The sequence below is a fragment of the Saccostrea cucullata genome, unplaced genomic scaffold (genome assembly GCF_032062105.1).
Source record: "Saccostrea cucullata isolate Sc308-1 unplaced genomic scaffold, CSIRO_AGI_Scuc_v1 ctg1671, whole genome shotgun sequence".
NCBI classification, from domain to species: domain Eukaryota; kingdom Metazoa; phylum Mollusca; class Bivalvia; order Ostreida; family Ostreidae; genus Saccostrea; species Saccostrea cuccullata.
This window is the reverse complement of record NW_026941209.1, coordinates 101,116-127,525: the sequence shown is the minus strand read 5'-3', so window position 1 is coordinate 127,525 and position 26,410 is coordinate 101,116. Positions and strand designations below refer to the sequence as shown.

Below are 26,410 nucleotides of genomic sequence, written 5' to 3'. Positions count from 1 at the left end.
TAACCTGATATTTTTGAAAATAGGGAACTTTATAGGTACTTAGTTGAAAATTTCTGAAATTCCTATCCAAATATGACTTAAATAATTTTGTCCAGATTGTGCATCAATATATAAATATACTAAAATAGTGAAAGTGAATGACAGAAAATATTGGGGGGGGGGGGGGTCAGTGTGTTGTATATCCTGTCAAATGGGTAACCATAATGTTTAAGGTAATGAACTCAAAGCATAGAACTCAGCAACCTGATGTAGAATTCCATGCTTTTATGTCTTATATATATGTCTTTGTATATACTGTAGATCACTAAATTTTAGCAACACTTTATTTTCGCAAGATGATCATTGACTCCTTATTAGCGAGACATAATTTTCACAAATTGTTGTTTTTCTCCTATATAATAATCGTAAGGAATACTTTTAAACGTGAGAATGAAATTTTTGCGAGCTCATTGTCTCGCGTAATTATGCAAAAATAAAGTTCTCGCAAATTAAACATGATTTACAGTAGCTAGACATAATGTAGCTTTTTTTACTTTGCAAGATAAGTTTACACACATGAGATATCACCAAATGCCAGTGAAGGGCTTAATAAATTTCCACAGTTACGAAGCACTCAATCAGGTCCAACTAAGAGCAATAAAGATGGTGTTTTATTGTGATACCATGACAAAGAGTTTAAAAAACCTGCAATTTTAATATTTGATGGAATTGCTACAATTTTTCCCAACTCATAATTGCTTTGACCTTCCAATCACAGGGTAAGCACTCTACTGACTGGTCTAGTGTAATGAGCTAGTGCAGGTAATTTTATTCAAAAACAGCATTATCCTTTTAAAAGGTATGGATTAAATTAATTTTTTTTTCATAAAAAAGACACACTTTTTACCTACAGGAATTCAAAAGCAAGGCCATGATCTGACTAACCTAACCATACTACATGTACACTACATATTGAATTTATTTAACTTAGTATAACCTAATTCTAATCTGTGCATGGTTTCACAGAAGAATCAAGATTTTTAAAAAATCAGAATTTATGCACATTTATTTAAAGCTTGCATATATTGAAGAATCACACATTCTGTTCTGGCCATAACAGATGGAAACAAGATTGTATTCAAAGACAACTTATTAAGTGTCTTACATGACCAACTGCAAATTGTTACATTATTTATAAGTCACAAAAAAGATTTTGAATTCAATCAAAGTTTTATTTTTTGGTTATTGGAGGTAATGTAGGGTTCATGTGCTTTTCTTTGTTATAATGATTAATGACTCCATTATAATTAAAGCCTAAACAATAAGCCATAGTTATAAAATTTAAATCCCAACTACATATGGACCAGGAAGTAAAATACCTGACAGGTAGATCGCTCAGGTATGTGGATCATGTGACCTTAATACATAGCAATAGTCCTTTACAAGACGGCAGCCATTTACCTATCTAACACCAGGTAATGTTTACTTTACTTTTAAAATTTTGATATTTCCAAAGCTATTTAACTTTTAAATATTAAATTGCTATAGCTTTGTTGACAAAAATAAATACTTAAAAAAAAATAGTTTTTCGATTTAAAAAACAAAATATATCTATATCACACTTTGTAATCAACTGTACATTAATTGATTACTTTTTTTAGTACAGAAAATATTATAGTATTATAGTACAGTAACAGAAAATAACTTTCAAATAAAACTGGGGACCTCTAAAGCAAATCTTGGAGTGTCCATCCCTAGATGCATCATCCATGGAAGTTTGGTCTGGGTAGGGCTTATAGTTCCTTGGGAATAGGCCTGCTCCAAAAACTTTAACCTGGTCACTCATCTGGAAAATGTAGGTCAGATCCAGCAAGTCTGGTAGTGTACATCCGTAGATGCATCATCCATGCAAGTTTGGTTCAGGTAGGGCTTATAGTTATTTGGGAATGGACTTGCTCCTTAAACTTTAACCTGGAACGCTGACACCAACGGCAACGCCAGAGGTATAGCATAAGCTCAACTTGACTTCGTCGAGGTTTGCTAAAAATTAATTTGTACGTTTCAAAATCAATTCAAATGTAAGTGTGAGTTGTGAAATATATATGGACTAACCTAAAAAATTAAAACCTGGAAATGGTTTTATAAAGTGGAATCAACAATGTTCTTCAAAGGGTCATTTTACACATCTTTTGTATTTAATGTAATGTACAATTTGACAATTGACAAACCCCTACTTTTCCACAATGCCATTAATATAAACTACTGTAGATCACTATATTTTTGCGACACCTTATTTTTGAGAGATAAACATTGACTCCTGATTAGCGAGACAAAATTTTCACGAATTATGGTTATTGCTCTATATAATCTTAAGAAATACTATCGTACAGGAGAATTAAAATTTTCGTAAGCACACTGTCTCGCGTAATTACGCGAAGATAAAGTTCTTGCGAATAAAAAGTGATTTACAGTAATTTGTTGATTAAATGACTGCTGTTTTATGTTTCTTGCGAGATTATTACACTCATGAAAAATTTGGTGAAAGGCTTCACATCATGACCTTTATTTGACACTCAGAGCCATTGAGTAAGGAGTGGTTTTTATTGTGTCAACTCCTAATGTGACTCTAAAAGACCCTCAACTTTCACCTCAAAATGTCAATGCCCTCTGTGACACAGTACCTCAGTTTTTTAAAGTACGTCTCATCTGAAAGACCCTCAGTAAGCAAGAATGAATGAGGAACAAGCCCTATCGATTTTTATGGACTTTAGTTTATTGGGGTACATGTGTCTTGAACCCACGACCATCCATTCTCTAATTTAGTGCTCTACCCATTAAGTGTGTGTGACAGCGTAATTTTTGAAGACAAAAAAATTAATTTGAAAAACTTGACTTTCAAAAGGAAATAATTTTTTAAATACTTGTCAAAAACCCAAACCACTAGATTTACTTTTATTGATATCCTGTTGAGATAAAGATCTATTTATATTTCAGAGTGACAAGTTTAATCATGAACCCCCGTACCAGTGCCCAGGACGTGATGCGATGTGACCTGTGTGAGACCGCTGTGGTACAGATGCACTGTGATACATGTCTTGTCAACCTGTGTACAGCTTGCGTAGGGAAACACATGATTTCTGATGAATCCAAAGACCATAAAGTCGTCAAATTTCAGGCCAGAAAATCCACTCCCCTTTACCCAAGATGTAAATCTCATTCCAAAGACCATAGTACAATGTACTGTAATCAATGTGACATTCCTATTTGTCCTAAATGCATTGCATCGGAATCCGGTAAACATCAAGGTCATAAAGTATCAGAAATCTTAGAAGTTGTGAATGAAAGAATGAATAAATTTGTCAAAGAACGAAATGAACTAAATGATACAATTTACCCCACCTACCAGGACATTGCCTCTGATGTACAAAACAGAATGAGTCAGTTAGAAAAGGAATATGGAGATCTCTCAACAACCATAACAAAACATGGAGAGGACTGGCACAGAGAAATTGACAAACTTGTCAAGAAACTTAAAGCTGAAGTTGATGAAATGAAAAACACACAGTTACAAACTCTACAGAAACATCTGGATGAAATAAACAAGACAATGTCTGACATCAAGGATGAAACTGATTCAGTCAAAATGTCTACTGATACAAATGACTTGTCAAAACTACTTGGTGTCACATCCAATGCAGATAGATACAAAAATCTTCCACACAAATTAGCACCATCTCTACCTAAATTCATTCCAGGAAAAATCCAAGGAGAAGAACTTTGTAAATCATTTGGAATCTTGTCATCAAGTTCTTTGACTTCAGATAAACATGGCTACAGCATGAAGACAACACAGAAATCACCAGAAGCTGGATCCTCTCCTCCAGTCAAACAGCTGCTTGATCAACCAGAGACTGTCACCACCATAGACACTGGGTATCACTATGGACTTTACAATGTGGCCTGTCTGAGTGATGAAGAAATCTGGACAAGTGGAAATGACAGCACCATGAAACTCTACAGCATCAATCAGGGATCACTACTCAAGTCAACCACCGCCAAGTCAGGGAACAATCCATATGACATAGCAGTGACAAAAAGTGGAGATCTAGTTTATACTGATGACAGTGATAGAACTGTGAACATTGTGAAGAATGAGAAGATAGAAGAGGTGATCAGACTACAGAACTGGAAACCTCTTGGTGTCTGTAGTACCTCCTCTGGTGACCTCCTGGTTATCATGGACAGTTATATCAACAAACAAACAAAAGTTGTCCGTTACTCTGGCTCCACAGAGAAACAAACCATTCAGATTGATAATAAAGGGAAACCTCTCTATTCATCTGGTCGTTATAACACATTCTACATAACACTACTGGCTTTTAAAACCCCTGTCCGTATGAAAATCCACTGTCTTTCTCTGTATCCTACAGCATTTTCACAGTAATCTACGGTATATCTACAGTATGCTAGCTCTGTATATACAGTAAATCTCTGTATGCCACTGTATGTATCCCCAGCATGCCACAGTTACATACAGTAGGCCCCGATACGCCTACAGTATGTCACTGTATGGCTACTGTTTCCTACAGACAACTACGGTAAACCACAGTATATGCCCCAGTACGCCCCTGTATATGTTCATTGAAGCAAAAAGAAGTTTACACACTCCCAGAGCACTGTACGGTTACCTAAGATGTGGGATTGTCAATTTAGTACACAGAGTTACTTACCTAAGAAATTTTTGAACATTATTTTAAACACATGGTAGTATTTTTTTAAAGTGTTAAGAGACTAATTGTGTTCTTTTATAACTCTGAAATAACTATGAAATATTAATAAATTGTTGCTTCAAAGAATATTTATCTATCAATTTTTAAAATTAATTATTTAATTATTCTTTGCTTTGATTTATTACTTAATTTATTTATTTTGCAAACACCTATTTAATCCATAAAATACTTGGAGTGACTTTTAACTTTAAAAAAAAACACGGCCGGGGTAATGCTGAATTTTGGAAAATTGTAGTTTTTAAAATTGATATAGTTTCCTTAAAAAAATAAATAAAATTAATTAAATGAAATTAATCATTTTAAAAACAAATCAATCTATTTCTTGACAAATACAGAGCTGCATAGTAAACTCGGCACAAAATAAATAAGGTGAGGTGGAAAGTGAAAATTAAATAAAATAAATGACTTTAAAAATACAAAATTAATAAAGGAACTAATTATTTATCTTATTTATTTATTTGTTTATTAATTTATCTACAAATACATAGATAAACAAAATAAATAAAAATTAATTTATTTATTTTGTAACTGACAAGACAACAAAGTGATTAAATATACACCCCGCCCCCCAATTAAATTTTTTAGTTTTATTTTTATGTGAAAATCATTTCTCCTGAAATATGCTACAAAGTATTTTTTAAGCATATGAAAACAAATTCCAATAATTTTACGTTCATGATGGATATCAAAATAATCGTCAGATTATGCACAATATTAATTTGTCAATTGCAATTTCATATTTTTACTTTGTTTTGATTAAAAAAATAGGTATTCAAAACCCTAACACGATTATGAAAGAACTTCAAAGCCATTGATTGTTTACAAGGGACATGGGGTACACAGTAATGACACCTATTGTCTTTTTCACTGACCACTATACCTTGTTTATTTTGTGACAGAGAGCGACTGTGTCCTATCTGAGGCTGTTTGAATAAACATTTTCTCTTTGTGAGAAAACCGTTTTTTGTCAAACAAAAACAAAATAAAAGTATCAAAAAAGCTATTGGTGGATTAAGATTTTGCATTATGAGACGATTATTTTGATATCCAACACGGAAGTAAAATAATTAAAAGTAGTTTAAAAATGCTTCAAAAAGACTTTGAGAGACATTTTAGCGGAAACTTGTTTACATTAAATAAGCCAAATAAATCCAACTTTCGGGATTATAATTAATTAATTTGCTTGTATCGTCAATTTAAAAAATAAATAGATAAATATATTGTTCTTTTTACAATGATAAAATACGTGCTTAAAATCAGTTTTATTTATTTAATTTCTAACAATTTAAAAATCAATTATTGAATTTATTTTAGAATCTAAAATTTTCTAAAATGCAGCATTACTTTTGTTGTGAAAGTGTGTGTTTTTGTGTAATTTTCTCTTTTCTAAAAGGTACAAAAAAGCCATTCCAAGTAATTTATGGATTAAATAGGTGTTAGAGAAATAAATAAATGGTAAATAAATGAAATAAATAATTAATTCATCACCATAAAAATGTCAAATTTTTTAATAATATTTTTTGAATTGACAATACAACTAAATAATTAATTATTTATATCCCTCAAAAAGAAAATTACTAGGGCTTTTTGTATAAATATTTTTATCCTAAAATATGTTACAAAGATTTTTTTTAGCATATAAAAGCGAATAGCAGTTATTTTACGTCCATGATGGATATCAAAATAATCGTCAGAAAATGCACAATTTTAATTTGTCAATTGCAATTTCATATTTTTACTTTGTTTTGATTAAAAAAATCGGTATTCAAAACCCTAACAAGATTATGAAAGAACTTCAAAGCCATTGATTGTTTACAAGGGACATGGCCGGGGTACACAGTAATGACACCTATTGTCTTTTTCACTGACCACTATACCTTGTTTATTTTGTTACAGAGAGCGACTGTGTCCTATCTGAGGCTGTTTGAAATAACATTTTCTCTTTGTGAGAGAACCGGTTTTTTTTTCAATCAAAACAAAATAAAAGTATCAGAAAAGCTATTGGTGGATTAAGATTGTGCATTATGAGACGATTATTTTGATATCCAACACGGAAGTAAAATAATTAAAAGTAGTTTAAAAATGCTTCAAAAAGACTTTGAGAGACATTTTAGCGGAAACTTGTTTACATTAAATAAGCCAAATAAATCCAACTTTCGGGATTATAATTAATTAATTTGCTTGTATCGTCAATTTAAAAAATAAATAGATAAATATATTGTTCTTTTTACAATGATAAAATATGTGCTTAAATAATGCTGCTTAATAATGCATTAATAATGCTGCTTATTTAAGATAAATAGTTTTTAAAATCAATTCAATAATTGATTTTAAATGGTTAGTGAATAAATAGATAAAACAAATTTACAGCACGTATTTAATCATTGTAAAAAGAACAATATATTTATTTATTTATTTTTTAAATTGACGATACAAGCAAATTAATGAATTATAATCCCGAAAGTTGGATTTATTTGGCTTATTTAATGTTAACAAGTTTCCGCTAAAATGTCTCTCAAAGTCTTTTTGAAGCATTTTTAAACTACTTTTAATTATTTTACTTCCGTGTTGGATATCAAAATAATCGTCTCATAATGCACAATCTTAATCCGCCAATAGCTTTTTTGATACTTTTATTTTGTTTTTGTTTGACAAAAAACGGTTTTCTCACAAAGAGAAAATGTTTATTCAAACAGCCGAAGAGTGGACACGGTCGCTCTCTGTCACAAAATAAACAAGGTATAGTGGTCAGTGAAAAAGACAATAGGTGTCATTACTGTGTACCCCATGTCCCTTGTAAACAATCAATGGCTTTGAAGTTCTTTCATAATCGTGTTAGGGTTTTGAATACCGATTTTTAAAAATCAAAACAAAGTAAAAATATGAAATTGCAATTGACAAATTAATATTGTGCATAATCTGACGATTATTTTGATATCCATCATGAACGTAAAATTATTGGAATTTGTTTTCATATGCTTAAAAAATACTTTGTAGCATATTTTAGGAGAAATGATTTTCACATAAAAATAAACTAAAAAAATCAATTGGGGGGGGGGGGGTATATTCAATCACTTTGTTGTCTTGTCAGTTACAAAATAAATAAATAAATTTTTATTTATTTTGTTTATCTATGTATTTGTAGATAAATTGATAAATAAATAAGATAAATAATTAGTTCATTTATTAATTTTGTATTTTTAAAGTATATATTTTATTTAATTTTCACTTACCACCTCACCTTATTTATTTTGTGCCGAGTTTACTATGCAACTCTGTATTTGTCAAGAAATAGATTGATTTGTTTTTAAAATGATTAATTTCATTTAATTAATTTTATTTATTTTTTCAAGGAAACTATATCAATTTTAAAAACTACAATTTTCCAAAATTCAGCATTACCCCGGCCGTGTTTTTTTTTTAAAGTTCAAAGTCACTCCAAGTATTTTATGGATTAAATAGGTGTGTGCAAAATAAATAAATTAAGTAATAAATCAAACCAAATAATAATTAAATAATTAATTTTAAAAATTGATAGATAAATATTCTTTGAAGCAACACTTTATTAATATTTCATAGTTATTTCAGAGTTATAAAAGAACACAATTAGTCTCTTAACACTTTAAAAAAAATACTACCATGTGTTTAAAATAATGTTAAAAAATTTCTTAGGTAAGTAACTCTGTGTACTAAATTGACAATCCCACATCTTAGGTAACCGTACAGTGCTCTGGGAGTGTGTAAACTTCTTCTTTTTGCTTCAATGAACATATACAGGGGCGTACTGGGGCATATACTGTGGTTTACCGTAGTTGTCTGTAGGAAACAGTAGCCATACAGTGGCACACTGTAGGCGTATCGGGGCCTACTGTATGTAACTGTGGCATGCTGGGGATACATACAGTGGCATACAGAGATTTACTGTATATACAGAGCTAGCATACCGTAGCATACTGTAGATATACCGTAGATTACTGTGAAAATGCTGTAGGATACAGAGAAAGACAGTGGATTTTCATACGGACAGGGGTTTTAAAAGCCAGTAGTGTAACTGAGAACAGGGACCTGGAAATCTGTGTGTCTGACTGGGGAGCTAATGCAGTAGTTGTGGTCAATCAGGCCGGGATACTGAGATTCAGGTACACTGGACATACTCCTGCTCCAAAAAATGAACCATTAAGTCCACAAGGAATCACCACAGACAGTCAGAGTAACATCCTTACAGCTGATTATAACAATGACTGTGTCCACATCATAGACCAGGATGGACAGTTCCTCCGTTACATAGACTGTGGACTGAGTGAACCCCAGGGACTGTGTATAGATACAAATGACAATCTGTTTGTTGCTCAGTGTAGAAACACACAAGTGAAGAAAATCAAATATCTGCAGTAAAAATCATCCCAGTATAGATTAAGAACAATGAAAGCAAATACTTCCTAGATGAAATTTACCATTATTATATTAGTTTAATTTGTGCAAAGAACATGATACAACTGTACCCCCGGAACTGTATAACTGAAAGTAACAGGAATTGAAAAAAATGAATTACATGTATCAGTAAAATCAAATGCATACTCTAGAAGATGTCAGTACATGTAACTGATTTTATCTAATTTACAGATCCAGTGTACTTCATATCCAAGATTTAGGCAAAATTTGAATTCAACATTCTTTTTATATCATAAAATCAGCATCTGAGAATAGCTCCTGGATTCTAGAGATTTTGAAGGGTTAAAATGAGGTCTACCAAATTACAGTAATTTCGTGGGGGTTTAATTTTCGGGAAAATTGAGCTGTTGAACATTTCCTAACCTTGGAGATATTTATTTGTAATAAGTGTCAAACTCCAAACATATGTTAAACATATGTTTGAAATAATGGATCGATGTGACATGAAGTCAGTATGTGATCAAATCTACTATAATGGGTGTAATAGAATTTGATCACATGACCGACTTCATGTCATACCCCAATGAAACCCTAAAAATGATATTTTATTTCTTAATTAACAAGTCGGCAGCCATTTTCCTATCTTACACCAGGTAATGATTACTTTACTTTTAAATCTTTATATAATTCCCAAGCTATAACTTTTAAATATTAAATTGCAATAGGTATTTTGTTAACAAAAATTAAATACCTTAAAAAACATTAGTTGTTACATTTTTAAAAATATGGAAATCTAAGAAAGACATTGCTTCTTTCATGTATGTATCACACTTTGTAATCAGTAGTCTGAAAAATCTTACGTTTTTCTGGCTAATTTACAATTTGACATTTTACATGCCAGGAAAACGTCAGAACCGGCGCCATTACGAAAACTGGGAATTTCACCGTCTCCATCCGAAGTTGATTTTCTATACTTGGGAACCAAATTAGATGCCGAAATCACAATATATCAATGGCACAATACTACTAGAACTCACCAATAGCGATGAATAGAAATTACCACTCCACATTCCGATTCAGAACTTGCACGATTTTAAAATGCACGAAATGAAAACAAATCTCGACAGTCAGATAAAATGTGTTCATCGGATTATATTATTTCAAAAACGAAACAAAAAACGGTGTTGGTGAGTACTAAAGGTTTTGTACTATTGATAATATGTGAATTCAGCATTTATTTCAGTTTACAAGTATCGAAAATCAACCTCTTAATGCCGCCTCCAATTGGAGGCAGCGATTTCCCAGTTTTCGTAATGGCGCCGGTTCTGACGTTTTCCTGGCATGTAAAATATCAGAATCGCAAACAAGAGGCCCAGGGGCCACAGTGCTTACCTGAGCACATCGGGATTGAATTTACCCCCCCCCCCCTCCAGGCATTCATCATTTGAACAAACTAGAATCTACACTATCTGACGATGATTCCATATAAATATCACTAATCAAAGCTTTGAAGTACTTGAAAAGAAGATTTTAAAATTTTCCCTATATATCCCTATGTAAAACTTGGGTCAGCCATTTTGGCCCCACCCTATCCCCGGGTCATGATTTGAACAAACTTGAATCTACATTACCTGAGGATGATTCCACATGAGTTTCATCTTTCCTGGCCCAGTGGTTCTGGAGAAGAAGATTTTTAATGATTTTTCCTATATATTCCTATGTAAAACTTGGGTCGGCCATTTTGGACCCACCCTAGCCACCGGGGTCATGATTTGAACAAACTTGAATGTACACTACCTGAGGATGATTCCAACTTAGTTTCATCTTTCCTGGCCCAGCGGTTCTGGAGAAGAAGATTTTTTAAAAATGCCAATAATTTTTAATAAATTCAAAATTTTCTCCCCTTGGAAAATGGGGTGGCCCTTCATTTGAACAACTTAAATCCCCTTTATACAAGGATACTTTGTACCAAGTTTGGTTGAAATTGGCCCAGTGGTTCTTGAGAAGAAGATGAAAATGTGTAAAGTTTACAACAACAACGACGACAGACAACGGACAAATTTTGATCAAAAAAGCACACTTGAGCCTTTAGCTCAGGTGAGCTAAAAAGCCAGAAATTGTCAGATTTTTCGGACTATGTAATCAGCTGTAATTGATTACCTTTCTCCAAGTATTATAATACAAAGAAAAAACTTTAGTGTAAAGCTGGCTGGGGTGGGGCATATATGACCTACACAATATACATGTACATAGAATGACACTTTCAAAATAATCTTATAGTTTGTTAAACTTGAACCTCTTACCTCTACAAAGCTAAAGGAAGTTTGATGTGAACTTAAATACTCACAACAACCCATTCTCTAGTCAATTCAATTTTCTACTTAAATCAGGGGAGGGCCACTCCCACCAAAAGGACCCTCACTAGGTTACTAGAAGATTTATGACATTGCCCCCCCCCCCCCAATGAGGAAATAAGCACCCCTCATAAGTTGGTAAGGAGAGCCATTAATGCATGAAAGCATGTTGTTTAAATTAACTTCCTATCTTTTGGGAAAAATCTTGGTTCTGTACATGCAACTGCCAGGTGAATGTGCAGTGTTTTATATTTTGATCACTGTATACTTGACCAAATGATAATTAACAAAAAAAAAAATAATTTGTATGTTTCAAAATCAATTCAAATGTAAGTGTGAGTTGTGAAATAAATAAAGACTAAGGAAATGGTTTTATAAAGTGGAATCAACAATCTTCTTCAAAGGGTCATTTTACACATATTTTGTGAATTGCATGTAATGTTAGTACGATTTGACAACCCATACCGAAAAAAGTTATAACTAAGTTATAACTAAAGTATAACTTAGTTATACCTAGCCTGTGAGGTACAAAAAAGTTATAACTAAAATGTAACTTTTTTGGACTTTGTCATTTTCATGTATAACTAAAATGTAACTTTTTGGACTTAGCCATTTTCACGTGTAACTAAAACATAACTTTTCTGGACTTTGTCATTTTCATGTATAACTAAAATGTAACTTTTTGGACTTAGCCATTTTCATGTATAACTAAAACATAACTTTTCTGGACTTTGTCATTTTCATGTATAACTAAAACATAACTTTTCTGAACTTAGCCATTTTCAAGCATTACCAGTATAAATTTACAAGTTTTGGGGGTTATTTAATGGATACTACTTGACACCGACTTTTTTTTTTTTTTTCAAAAATAACATTATTATAAGTAAGTGTTAATTTGAATGAATTTTGATCATGTTCAAAATGGTTTTTTTTTCAAACACTGCAGCAGAAAACTTTGTCAATTCCTGAACAATAATATTGTTTACTACCAGTGATCGACTTCTCATTCATAATAAATATGCTGTCCACAGCCATGTCAAGTTCGATCAACAGAAGGGATGTGAAATAAAATCTTGTGAATTACATCTATAAATGAGAAACTCTCTCTCTCTCTCTCTCTCTCTGTGGTGTTTGAGGGTGTGTACACAGTACATGCCATGTGTGTGTAATAAATATTATTGTCTATTTAAATTGATATTTGTCATGTAAGTTTCAACTAAAGTTGAGAATAATTAATTTCTCTCTCTCTTTCTCTCTCTCTCTTAGAAAATACGTATTTATTGAGACCCTGATGAGACATAATATTTGTCTTGTATATTATAATAATGCACTTACATCTGAAGTTGGGAATGAATATATTTCATAATTCTGGGGAAATATAAATGTACTGCAAGAGCTATAAACAGTATGAAATGTAATCTCATGAAGTCGTGTGAATTTTGCATGGATTCTTCGTGTGCAAAACTGTGTAAATTTCCCTATTGTTTTCTGTGAGACAGGTGTTTGTACTAGGTGACCTTTGTGGCCAACACATCGTAAATATTTCAGCTTGGGTATTACACAATCTCAGGTTGTTTGAAATCTGAAGAAAATCAGTCGTAATATGGGTGGCTAAAAAGATAAACAACAGCATAGAGTATGTGCATGTTCATGTTGAACAGATATTACGATGTTGTGAATAAAGACTGCCAGTTATATTAAGATTTAAGCAGATGACTAGTACATGTAGATTTTATTGTTTGCATAATTAAATAACCCAGTTATAATAGTTATTTTCACAAATAAACAAATATTAAATTCAAAATGGCGGCAACAAAAAATATGGCGGCCTCCGATGTCCGTTTTGTTGATACTAAGATAAATTCAAAATTTTAACACCAACTGGTATTTATATTTTTAATTTAAGTTTAAAATTACACAATTAGGTTTATTTGCATTTAAAATAAATTAATTATGAATTATTTATTTATTTTTTTCGATCACGTGACGTTTTTGAGTTCTATGATTGGTCAATAACAGAGCGCGGATTTTTCCATGGACGATTTGGAGTGTTGGTAAAATGGGTAGGCAAACCCGGGCCGGGGCAAATTAAAAGCCGGGGCAGATCGAGATTTTTCAAATTTCTGTCTTCATACTTTATCGATCGAGCTGAATTTTTCAGAATATATTTAATACATGATTATTTATATTCGCTGCTAAAATTGCCATGAAATACTTTATATTGTAGATTTTATCGGCGATTATTGATTTTCAAGTTGGTAAAATGGGTAGGCAGTTTCCCAAGTTCACAATTTACGTTTTCAGACATCTGCTGCATAAAATCCACAAAGTTATGAAAAATTCTGGTGTTTAAGAATACATTTTAACTAAAAATTAATATTTCTTTATTGGTTATTGTAATTTTTAGGTAAAATTACATGTTTTAAGAAAAACCGGGTCATTAAAACCGGATCCGATCACCCGGGACAAACCTGAAAATTCCGGAATAGTTTACTAATGTTTGTCACCTGAAAAAGAAAACGCCCAATTGATTTGTTGGAAGCCTGTATTTAATTTTTTAAATAGATCATTTATTTAAAGAAAATTTGCATGCAGTTAACATTCCCTACCACTGGCTTTAATCTAATCACACACAAGCTCTCTTGATCAATTTGGGCAATACAAAATTGGCTTACCTTATATTTTTTTTTATAGGTTAATTATCTTAGGAGAAAAAGCTGGGAAGAAAATTGTTGTGATGTAAAAATAATTAAAAGATCACAGTGACATCTTTAATTGACAATTATACTATAATAACAAGTTGAGTTGATTTTCAGGGACCCTATATATTCCTTCTCTGCATGGAGTGAACTTTTTTTTAGTTCAGATTAGATGCATCCAGCAGTTGTCATTCTTCTGTATGTCTCTTATATCAAAGTTGGTATGAGGTCTTTAATCTCTTTATGAATAAATGTTTTGTTATATGATCATGTTTTACTTGTCACCTCATCGGACTGGAAAAATTGAATTTAAATTAATAAATAAAAAAGGCTCTTGAGAGGGTACCTCCATGTGGTTAGAGCTTGGCAATGTCACAAAAGTGATAGCTAACATCCTCCAATACAAAGAATTGGTTTTAACTATTTCGGAATTTTCGGGTTTGCCCCGGCTGATCGGATCCGGTTTTAATGCCCCGGCTTTTCTGAAAATGAGCAAATTCTGCAAACTTATAGCTTTTATAATGTAAAACTAATTATATTTCGTTAATATAAAGTGTAAAATATTGGGAAAGTCCACAATTGTAATGGTTTAATGAGTCTTAATTAAAAAATACCGTAAAACGTCGTATTGATTTTGCCTACCCATTTTACCAACCTGGAACTGAACAATCGCCCAGAAAATCAGAAATATTGCGTATATTACAGCGATATTAACAGCGAATACAAAAGAACCTTAAAGGGACATAATCTGAAAATGTCAGATTAATTGGTTGAGTATTAGCGGAGATATTTGAAAAATCTCGATCTGCCCCGGCTTTTAATTTGCCCCGGCCCGGGTTTGCCTACCCATTTTACCAACACTCGACGATTTGAATGTTTGGATGTTGAAAGTGTTGATAGAAAAAAAGGAGATAAAACCAGTTGGTAAGGCGATATTTATGCTAACATTTTATTGATTTTGGTAAAGTATACTTAGTACCTCTGGAATAACATTCCAAAAAGAAGAAATATTGGGAATGAACAAAATTCTAGGCGTGTGAATCTTAGATTTCTTGTTTGTTTTGATTGGTATGTCGAATGACAAAGACTGAAGTAAACAAATTGAAAGTATTTGAAACGCATAATATTTTTCAGCATTTAGTATATTAATCAAATATGTTGTTCTTTGTCATATTTATTCCCACAATTGTTTATAGATTCCCTGAACTGTTAAAATATTGTGAAGCCTTATACGCATCAGCATGATCATAACATGATCTAGCTGCAACGTTAATTAATGCAATGAAATGAGTAATTTAACATTTTCTTTTTTTTTTTATAAAGCAGAATATTGGTACATGATGTTTCCATGAGCTGAATCTGTCCTGACCTGGAGTACATGAAATTCTTCAAAATATTACTTGATTAAGGTAAAGTAAATTTTTTTTTCATTTCAAAATTCAATAAATCTTTCAATCTAAAACTGATTCCTTAAGTATAGATCTTAAATTAGTCTTGTATTTTCCATGTTTTGGATGAATTAATGAATTTGAATTATTTGATATGGAAGAGTGTTTTCAATTTGATATGCAAATGAGTGCTGGAAATATACTATCTAAATATCTATAATCTAAATTTTGAACCTTTGCAGAATTGAAGAAAAGGTTAAAATTGCAAGCATATTTCAACGAAAACTTAGCGGACTACCAGTCACACTGCCCGCCAGCCAAGACGTCTGACCAGCTAAAATGAGGGACGCAGACCACCAGCCAAGTCCCTCGGCCAGCTCGGCTGACCCAGTGCGGCCTGTCAAGGGATGACCAAGTCCATCAACTAGCTCGGCTGACTACCAGTGCAGCCTGTCAAGTCCTTCAACTAACTTGGCCATTACCGGTGTGGCCTGTCATTGAACAACCAAGTCCATCAACTAGATTGGCTTACTACCAGAGCGGCTTTTCAAGGGATGGTCAAGTCCGTCAACTAACTTAACCTACTACCAGTGCCGCATGTCAAGAGATGGCCAAGTTCGTCAACTAGCTCGGCTTACTACCAGTACGGCCTATCAATATAGGGACGGTTAAGACCGTTGACTAACTTGGCCTTCTACCAGTGCGGCTTGTCAAGGGACGGTTAAGTCCGTCAACTAACTTGACCAACTACAGATGCGACCTGTCAAGGGATGGCCAAGTCCGTCAACTATCTTGACCAACTACCAGTGCGGCCTGTCAAACGATGGCCAAGTCCTTCAACTAACTTGGCCTACTACCAGTGTGGCCTGTCAAACGATGGCTAAGTCTGTCAGCTAACTTGGTCTACTACCAGTGCGGCCTGTCAAACGATGGCTAAGTCTGTCAGCTAACTTGGTCTACTAACAGTGCGGCCTGTCAAACGATGGCTAAGTCTGTCAGCTAACTCAGCCAACTTTCAGTGCAGCCTATCTTCAAATAATAAAGATAAACAACTGTACACCTGCAAGGATACCTGTGCAAGGAGGGTGGTATGCAGCTAGAAACTGTAACTGAAATCACTGTTTAGAACCTTTCTTTTTTTTAAATACAACTAGATCAAAAATAAATAGGGTGTTAATATTTAAAAATTAGTGATGTCTGTTTATACAATTAGCAAGAGTAGAATGCAATTTGCTAGGTAATTTTACAAAGACCCTAATTGCTATATGCTAAAAATGTTTTCTTTAAAACAACCAGAGAAATTTCAATCTGTTGTAGATGACATGATGAAAAATAAGGTACACTTGAATTTTGAAAACAATTGCATGTGCATTCATTTAGTTGTATTTGACAATAAACCAAGCTATCTTTATCGTGTTTGTTAGGTAAAATTGTTATTGCCTTTAATATGTTTAAATAATCTTTTTTGTATAAATTTCAAAAATCTTTTTTTTTTTTTATTTTAATGAGTAGCTTTTTAAAAGCGTATAACTGAGTAAATCCACAACAGGTTAACATACAGTGTATAATTTCACTGGAACTTTTACGAAAGTTTTTATTAATAGGTATAACTTTTTATAGTTATAACTTTTTGCAGTTATAACTTTTTTTAGGTATAACTTTTCTATAACTTTTTCATAACTTTCTTGGGGTATAACTTTTTTGTAACTTTTTCATAACTTTACAATAGGTATAACTTTTTTTAGTTATAACTTTTCCTGGGTATAACTTTTTCCGGGTATAACTTTTTTGTAACTTTTTCATAACTTTTTTTGGGTATAACTTTTTTGTAACTTTTCCACTGTTTATTTGGGTATAACTAAAGTATAACTTTGTAACTATTTTATAACTTTTTGTGTAACTTTTAATAAGTATAACTTTTTGTAGTTATAACTTTTTTATAACTTTTATGATCTTGCTGTATTTATGTTGAATAAAAAGTGAAAAGTTATGCAAAAGTTATAACTTTTTTGTAACTAAGTTATAACTAAATAATACCTCACTTAAAACATGCCATTCCAAACTCCGATAACTTAGTTATAACTTTTTTGTAACTTTTTTTAGTTACAAAAGTTATAACTAAGTTATAACTTTTTTCGGTATGGGAACATACAAACTCCCATTTTTCCAACATGTCCTTAATATACACTTTTTTTATTGATTAATTAGCTTCTGTTATGTGTCCCTTGCAAGATTATTACACTCATGTAAGATTTGGTGAAGAGCTTCACATCATGACCTTTACTAATGACACTCAGAGCCAATGAGTTGGGTGATCTTTATTAAAATTTTCAAAAATTTAGAATTTATGCACACATATTAAAAAGCATGCAGATATTGATGAAACACACATTCTTTTCCATAACAGATTAAAAAAGTGCCAAGCCACAGCATAACATGCCCGTCAAAAAATTACAATTAAAAGGCTTTCCATCAAATGACATATGCTATAACCTGACCAATGATTCTATTGTCTAATGATTCTATTGTCTAATTCCCAAAGGATACAGATATGACTGCTCTAAAGAAATTATTGAGACAGCTAACCTTCCTACATTGAACTCATTAATTAATCTTTGACTGAGATGAATGGATCTGCACTTTCTACCCTAAAACATTTTTAAAACATAAAAAACTTAATGATTTTTTTGGGGGGATATGTCAGACAGGTTTAAATATGCAACTCATATGGACAAATGGACATGCTGATTTCACCCCCTTAAAAATAGTTTTTAAATTAATAATATTATATAATATTAGTTTGTTAAGCAATATAAAAGAAGTTTTAATTACTTTTCATCAAATTCATTTTAAAAACTTATGTTGGCTATTAAACAAGAGCTATTTCTATCCAACAGGATGACCTATCTGCCCAATACCCAGATAACGCCGATGCTTCTCACACTAATCTCATTAAAGGTACTTGGACACAGATTTGAAGTCAATATTTTTCAATAATTTTCTGTAATATTACAACTTATCTATCTAAATAGCATTTCACATAAAAATTAATTAGAAATCTTATTTGATATAAAAGATATTAACATTTCAAATTCTTTGGCGTGTTTGATTGACACATCCCTGCACATTCGCAAATTTAATTTTACTCTTAATCCTTAAGAAAAGTGGCAATCTTTTTGTGCATAAATAAAAAATATTAATACTATAATCCAGAAAAATCAGAGTAGGCATGTTTGAAAGTGAAACAAACACACAATATATTGTCAGTCCGTGCAGTTGAGATAAGCAGACTGTGACGATATTAACGCACCCGGTGAATTCTAAATATATACAATGACAGAACTCGAGCCTTGTTTACAAAAACTGTGTACATAACACAGGTTAGCTCGATTTGCCAAATTCTTGACGCAACCCGTAGTTCGGAATGACGATACTTGTGACGGTGTTTTGCTTTCTAGCGTTTGTACTCAGAATAAAACTATTTTTCTGGATAAAAGTTTTAATATTTCTCATTAATACACAACAAAATTGCCACCCTTCCTAGGAATGAAGAATAAGGTTAAAATTTGTGAAAGTGTAAGGGTGTGTCAATCAAATCTGCCCAAAATTTTGAAGTTTTAATAACTTTTAAATGAATTAAGATTTTTAGTTAATTTCTATGTAAAACGCTATCAAAATATATAAGTCGTAATATTATAGAAAATTATTGAAAAATATTGACTTCAAATCTGTGTCCAAGTACCTTTAATTTTTCTCTAATTTGACATGAACAGTGTATTATTTAAAATTGGAATTATTTTGATTATTGGAATTTGGGGTTTTCAAGAAAAAATCCCTTAGTTAGACTAACTAAGACAACTAACAAGAATTTCCTTTGCAATTTTCTGCTATTAGAATTCTTCTTGACCAGTGCTTGATAATTACACTCATGGGAAAGGTGGAATTTCTTTAATATACATTATATTTGTTATAGATTTCTGTTAATTAGTATATGCTAAAAAAATAAGGGATTTTCTTGATTTAATACTTTTTATATAAGGATAGTGCAATACTCTTACATTTATCGGGATGTGTAAATGAACACTAAAAAGACAATTTAAAAAAAAAATTCACTTAAAGGTCACAGTGACCTTAAGATAGGTCGCAAGACACCTTCTATCTAAGATGCATAAACTGGCCAAGTTTGATGATTTTAAGTCTAATAGTTTTCTAGTTATGGTCCGGAAAGGATTTTTCCATATTTGGCTATAACTTTTTAAGTATAGGTCAGAGCGACCTACATTTTGTGCATGACACACCTATAAACACAAGATATGTGAAAGGAGTACACAGTAATGGAGCTGGTACCTCGAGGTCTGGTACCCTGGATGAAGACCTCAGTCCACGATGGACAGACGGACTGACACAAAGCCTTGAAACTGGCATATAAAAAAATTGCTTTCAAAGACAACTTGAGTGTCTTACATTATCAAATGTAAATTGTTACATTATTTATAAATCACAAAAAAGATTTTGAATTCAATCCAAGTTTTATTTCTCGTTATTGAAGGTAATGTAAGGTTCATGTGCTGCTCTTTGTTATTATAATTAATGTCCCCATTATAATTAAAGCCTAACAATAGGCCACAGTTATAAAATTTAAATCCCAACTATGTATGGACCAGGAAGTAAAATACCTGACAGGTCATTTGCTCAGGTGTGTAGATCATGTGACCTCAATACATAGCAACAGTCATTAACAAGTCGGCAGCCATTTTACTATCTAACACCAGGTAATGTTTACTTTACTTTTAAATTTTGATATTTCCAAAGCTATATTACTTTTAAATATTAAATTGCTGTAGGTATTTCGTTGACAAAAATAAATAGTAAAAAAAAAAAAATAGTTGTTAGATTTTAAAAACATTCATATCACACTTTGTAATCAGCTGTACATAAATTGATTACTTTTTTTTAGTACAGAAAATATTATAGTATTATAGTCCAGTAACAGAAAATAACTTTCAAATAAAACTGGGGACATCCAAAGCAATTCTTGTAGTGTCCATCCCTAGATACATCATCCATGCACATTTGGTCTGGGTAGGGCTTATAGTTCCTTGGGAATAGGCCTGCTCCAAAAACTTTAACCTGGTCACTCATCTGGAAAATGTAGGTCAGAACCAGCAAGTCTGGTAGTGTACATCCCTAGATGCATCATCCATGCAAATTTGGTCCAGATAGGGGTTATAGTTCCTTGGGAATGTACCTGCTCCAAAAACTTTTACCTGCTCATTCATCTAGATAATGAAGGTCAATTCCAGCATCTGAAGTAAGTCTGGTAGTGTACATCCCTAGATGCATCATCCATGCAAGTTTGGTTCAGGTAGGGCTTATAGTTATTTGGGAATGGACTTGCACCTTATAAACTTTAACCTGGAACGCTGACACCAACGCCAACGCCAGGGTTATAGCATAAGCTCAACTTGACTTCGTCGAGGTTTGCTAAAAATTAATTTGTACATTTCAAAATCAATTCAAATGTAAGTGTGAGTTGTGAAATATATATGGACTAACCTAAAAAATTAAAACCTGGAAATGGTTTTATAAAGTGGAATCAACAATGTTCTTCAAAGGGTCATTTTACACATCTTTTGTATTTAATGTAATGTACAATTTGACAACTGACAAACCCCCTACTTTTCCACCATGCCATTAATATAAACTACTGTAGATCACTAAATTTTTGTGTCACTTTAATTTTGCGTGATAAACATTGACTCCTGATTAGCGAGACAAAATTTTCACGAATTATGGTTATTGCTTTATATAATCTTAAGGAATACTACTGTACGCGAGAATTAAAATTTTCACAAGCACACTGTCTCGCATAATTACGCGAAAATAAAATTCTTGTGAATAAAAAGTGATTTACAGTAATTTTTTTGATTAAATGACTGCTGTTTTATGTCCCTTGCGAGATTATCACACTCATGTAAAATTTGGTGAAGGGCTTCACATCATGACCTTTACTTGACACTCAGAGCCATCGAGTAGGGAGTGGTCTTTATTGTGTCAACTCCTACTGTGACTCTTAAAGACCCTCAACTTTCACCTCAAAATGTCAATGCCCTCTGTGACACAGTACCTCAGTTTTTTAAGGTACGTCTCATCTGAAAGACCCTCAATAAGCAAGAATGAATGAGGAACAAGCGCTATCTATTTTTATGGACTTTAGTTTATTGGGGTACATGTGTCTTGAACCCACGACCATCCATTCTCTAATTTAGTGCTCTACCCATTAAGCGTGTGTGACAGCGTAATTTTTGAAGACAAAAAAATTAATTTGAAAAACTTGACTTTCAAAAAGAAATATTTTTTTCAATACTTGTCAAAAACCCAAATATACCTCTTAACACCACTAGATTTACTTTTATTGATATCCTGTTGAGATAAAGATCTATTTATATTTCAGAAATCATGGACCCCCGTACCAGTGCCCAGGACGTGATGCGATGTGACCTGTGTGAGACCGCTGTGGTACAGATGCACTGTGATACGTGTCTTGTCAACCTGTGTACAGCTTGCGTAGGGAAACACATGATATCTGATGAATCCAAAGACCATAAAGTCATCAAATTTCAGGCCAGAAAATCCACTCCCCTCTATCCTGCATGTACATCTCATTCCAAAGAACTAAGTACAATGTACTGCAACCAATGTGAAATTCCTGTTTGTCCTAAATGCATTGCATCCGGTAAACATCAAGGTCATAAAATATCAGAAATCTTAGAAGTTGTGAATGAAAGAAAGAGTAAATTTGTCAATGAACAAAATGAACTAAATGATTCAATTTACCCTACCTACCAGGACATTGCCTCTGATGTACAGAACAGAATGAGTCGGTTACAAAAGGAATATGGAGATCTCTCAACAGCCATAACAAAACATGGAGAGAACTGGCACAGAGAAATTGACAAACTTGTCAGGAAACTTAAAGCTGGAGTTGATGAGATGAAAAACACACAGTTACAAACTCTACAGAAACATCTGGATAAAATAAAAAAGACAATGTCTGACATCAAGGATGAAATCGATTCAGTCGAAATGTGTACTGATACAAATGACTTGTCAAAACTACTTGGTGTCACATCCAATGCAGATAGATACAAAAATCTTCCACACAAATTAGCACCATCTCTACCTAAATTCATTCCAGGAAAAATCCAAGGAGAAGAACTTTGTAAATCATTTGGAACCTTATCATCAAGTTCTTTGACTTCAGATAAACATGGCTACAGCATGAAGACAACACAGAAATCACCAGAAACTGGATCCTCTCCTCCAGTCAAACAGCTGCTTGATGAACCAGAGACTGTCACCATCATAGACACTGAGTATCACTATGGACTTTACCGTGTGGCCTGTCTGAGTGATGAAGAAATCTGGACAAGTGGAAATGAGAGAACCATGAAACTCTACTGCATCAATCAGGGATCACTACTCAAGTCAATCACAACCAAGTCAGTGTACATACAATCTGACATAACAGTGACAAAAAGTGGAGATCTTGTTTATACTGATTATGATACAACTGTGAACATTGTGAAGAATAAGAAGATAGAGGAGGTGATCAGATTACAGAACTGGGTACCTCTAGGTGTCTGTAGTACCTCCTCTGGTGACCTCCTGGTTATCATGGTCAGTGATGATATAAAACAAACAAAAGTTGTCCGTTACTCTGGCTCCACAGAGAAACAAACCATTCAGTTTGATGATAAAGGTAAACCTCTCTATTCATCTGGTTATCATAACACATTCTACATAACTGAGAACAGGAACCTGGATATCTGTGTGTCTGACTTGGTAGCTAGAGCAGTAGTGGTGGTCAATCAGGCCGGGAAACTGAGATTCAGGTACACTGGACATACTCCTGCTCCAAAGAACAAATCATTCAATCCACATGGAATCACCACAGACAGTCAGAGTCACATCCTTACAGCTGATTATAACAATCGTTGTGTCCACATCATAGACCAGGATGGACAGTTCCTCCGTTACATAGACTGTGGACTGAGTAAACCCTGTGGACTGTGTACAGATACAAATGACAATCTGTTTGTTGCTCAAAAGACAAACAGTCAAGTGAAGAAAATCAAATATCTGCAGTAAAAATCATCCCAGTATAGATTAAGAATAATGAAAGCATTAAATACTTCCTAGATGAAATTTACCATTATTATATTAGTTTAATTTGTGCAAAGTACATGATACAATTGTACCCCTGAACTGCATGACTGAAAGTAACAGGAATTGAAGAAAATGAATTACATGTATCAGTAAAATCCAATGCATACTCCAGAAGATGTCAGTACATGTAACTGATTTTATCAAATTTACAGATCCAGTGTACTTCATATTCAAGATTTAGGCAAAATTTGAATTCAACATTCTTTTTATATACACCTTGTACAGAAACAAAATTTACTGTATGCAAACTCAATGAAATTTCCTCTGAAAAGAAGGGATGAAATGGAAATAAAGAAAATTGTTTAGGAGACAAAGTTACATTTTTTGAGTTTAAAGAGAGGGAAAGGGGGACCAAGAACAAACAGCTCCTCTGTATAAAATTCCTACCTGTTATCTACGATGATAAAGTTGATGATTTCTGCAACTTGTTTGGGCAGGTGCTCCAGAAGTGGGAGTAGAATAGCAATAATCTGTGACATCATTTGTCCAAAGAAAGACAACTTATGGCAGATAGTTTGTTTGCTTTCAATACATCCCTTGAATCCTTTCAAAGATTCTGCCTTTGGCTTTTGTTTTTGATACTCAATCAGAAGATTGTATATTAAGTGTGTTCTCGTTCACTTTGATTGGATATGGTTTCAAAAATTGGTCTGTAGGTATCAAAGTCCATTTTCGGTCCGTAAAGTGGCAGCTCTATTGAAATCAGCTAGTTTCCACATAATCCAAGGTTTCTTCTCATATTTGGATAATGTCACGAACTTTAATTTTATGCGATCAAAGTCGATACTGTTTCGTACTCTCTCTGTGATGTAAAATATTCTCTCTTCCAGCGGCTCCAAAAGTGGTTTAAAATAGTATTCTGATTATCCAGACCTTGAAGTTACTCCTACAGTAGTAAATGGTGCTGGACACTTTCATTTTTCCTAAAAGTAGAAAGATTAATTGCTTCAGATTTCCTTTGGGTGATTTCCAACTCATTTGCAAGTTTTTCTGTTATGAAGTTCAACGATCTTTGTGATCCTTCACCAAAAAAGATACTAGGATCAATTGTCTGATTCTCATGGCTCACTGGGGCAGTAGCAGTTTTCAGTTGAACATTTGTAGGTCAATCCTCAACATTCAGTACTGTGATATTTGGCTGCATATACTTGTATGGTGTTCTTCTTACACTTTTTACACCTGTTCCAGGATTTACAATCTGAGGCATAGTGGTTTACTAAGTAGTAATTTCTTCCATCTTTTAAGATGTCAAATTTAGCACTTTAAAATTCTGTTACTTTCTTACAATCCTTTAGAAAGTGATTCCCTATGCCTCAGTAAATGCATTGATGGCTCTTCATCTGAGCTAGGTGTTGACTCTTTATTGTTTTGTGATTATGTGCAAAATGAACATTGCATTTTCTTTGAGGCTCGATCCCGTAAGAAAGATTGCTGGTGGGTGGAATCGATTGCTGTTTTCGATCTCGCGTGATTCAAGGATTTTGATGTCTTTGCTGTCAACCTTACAAAGATTTTGTATTAAAATGTTGTCAATATCGTACTTATATAGGTACAATATTTTTCCAATTTCAATTGGAAACTTGTTTATTATGATTGGAATAAGTAGAGCTCCATAATCACTTGTTTTTGCCCTGGACTCTCAAAGTTCCTAACATGATATTCCTAGAAATATCCATAACTTCTTAAACTAAGGGCATCATTTCTGGGAGGAGGAAGTTCCATGAGAGTTCTCATATGAGCGTTAATAATAATTTTCTGTGGCTGACCAAAACCGTTCTTTGAGCAGGTCTATGGCCATTGAATCGTAACTGACATTTGTACATGTAAGTGTACATTGGTGCCTGCTAATTGAGGCTTGAGATAGGTAACTGTTAAATTGGTGTCAATTAAGTACAGTTGCAATGAATTGTTGATTATAAAGAATCCCAAAATGTACAGGTAATACATCAATGTAAAAATGTGGAAGATCTAACTTTAGTAATCGATGATTATTCGTGGCTTAATTGTTAGGATGGTACCATGGGTAATGACAACACATTTTCCAAGCTACTTTGTGCATTGAAATAAGAGGCAGGGAAATTGTTCAAAATATTCTCGTAAGCTGTATAACTTGAGTTACTTGTAGCTGAAATGTTAACGTTATTTAAGGAATGAAGCTTATATATATATATATAATGATAGCGAAGCGATTTATAAGAAAGTGTAAACTGCCCCAAGTTATGTAATATCGTATAACATAAGTTAAAATAAGCTTCATTTCTTATAATTTAATTTCAATGTAGACAATGAGACAATATTTCCATTTTTTCTTTACGAAAAAGGCTTCAAATACAACATATTTTAAAAATAATGTTAAGTGGAGTGATACGTTTTGACAAAACTCATTGTGACATAGGCAAGTCATGTTATCCAAAATATTACATGTTCCTCTGAAGGATTCAGCGAGTGAAATTGCTTAATACGAGTGAAATTAAATTATTATCATGAATTCTCATGCATTTCTGTGGTAGGTGTAAAACACTCAGCATTGGCATTCAAAGTTTTACATATAATTTTTCAAATTAAAAAAATTGCACAAA

General features: G+C 32.9%; 2 protein-coding genes across 2 annotated transcripts; both read left to right on the top strand.

The window, feature by feature from the left end:
* The first annotated feature begins 1,733 nt into the window (after window positions 1-1,733).
* On the top strand, window positions 1,734-9,268 carry LOC134257425 (E3 ubiquitin-protein ligase TRIM71-like). Its single transcript, XM_062740045.1, has 3 exons — window positions 1,734-2,014; window positions 2,974-4,343; window positions 8,818-9,268. The coding sequence occupies exons 2-3, from the start codon at window positions 2,990-2,992 to the stop codon at window positions 9,162-9,164; spliced, it is 1,701 nt and encodes a 566-aa protein (XP_062596029.1). The 5' UTR covers window positions 1,734-2,014; window positions 2,974-2,989; the 3' UTR covers window positions 9,165-9,268.
* Window positions 9,269-22,458: 13,190 nt separating this feature from the next.
* Window positions 22,459-23,792, top strand: LOC134257423 (uncharacterized). Its single transcript, XM_062740043.1, has one exon. It carries the CDS (start codon window positions 22,479-22,481, stop codon window positions 23,751-23,753), a length of 1,275 nt encoding a protein of 424 aa, XP_062596027.1. The 5' UTR covers window positions 22,459-22,478; the 3' UTR covers window positions 23,754-23,792.
* The last annotated feature ends 2,618 nt before the right edge of the window (window positions 23,793-26,410 follow it).

Coding starts and splice junctions, on each gene's coding strand:
- LOC134257425 (XM_062740045.1), top strand. CDS start 2,990: ATGAACCCCCGTACCAGTGCCCAGGACGTGATGCGATGTGACCTGTGT. Junction 4,344..8,817: donor TCGTTATAACACATTCTACA/TAACACTACTGG, acceptor AAGCCAGTAGTG/TAACTGAGAACAGGGACCTG.
- LOC134257423 (XM_062740043.1), top strand. CDS start 22,479: ATGAGTCGGTTACAAAAGGAATATGGAGATCTCTCAACAGCCATAACA.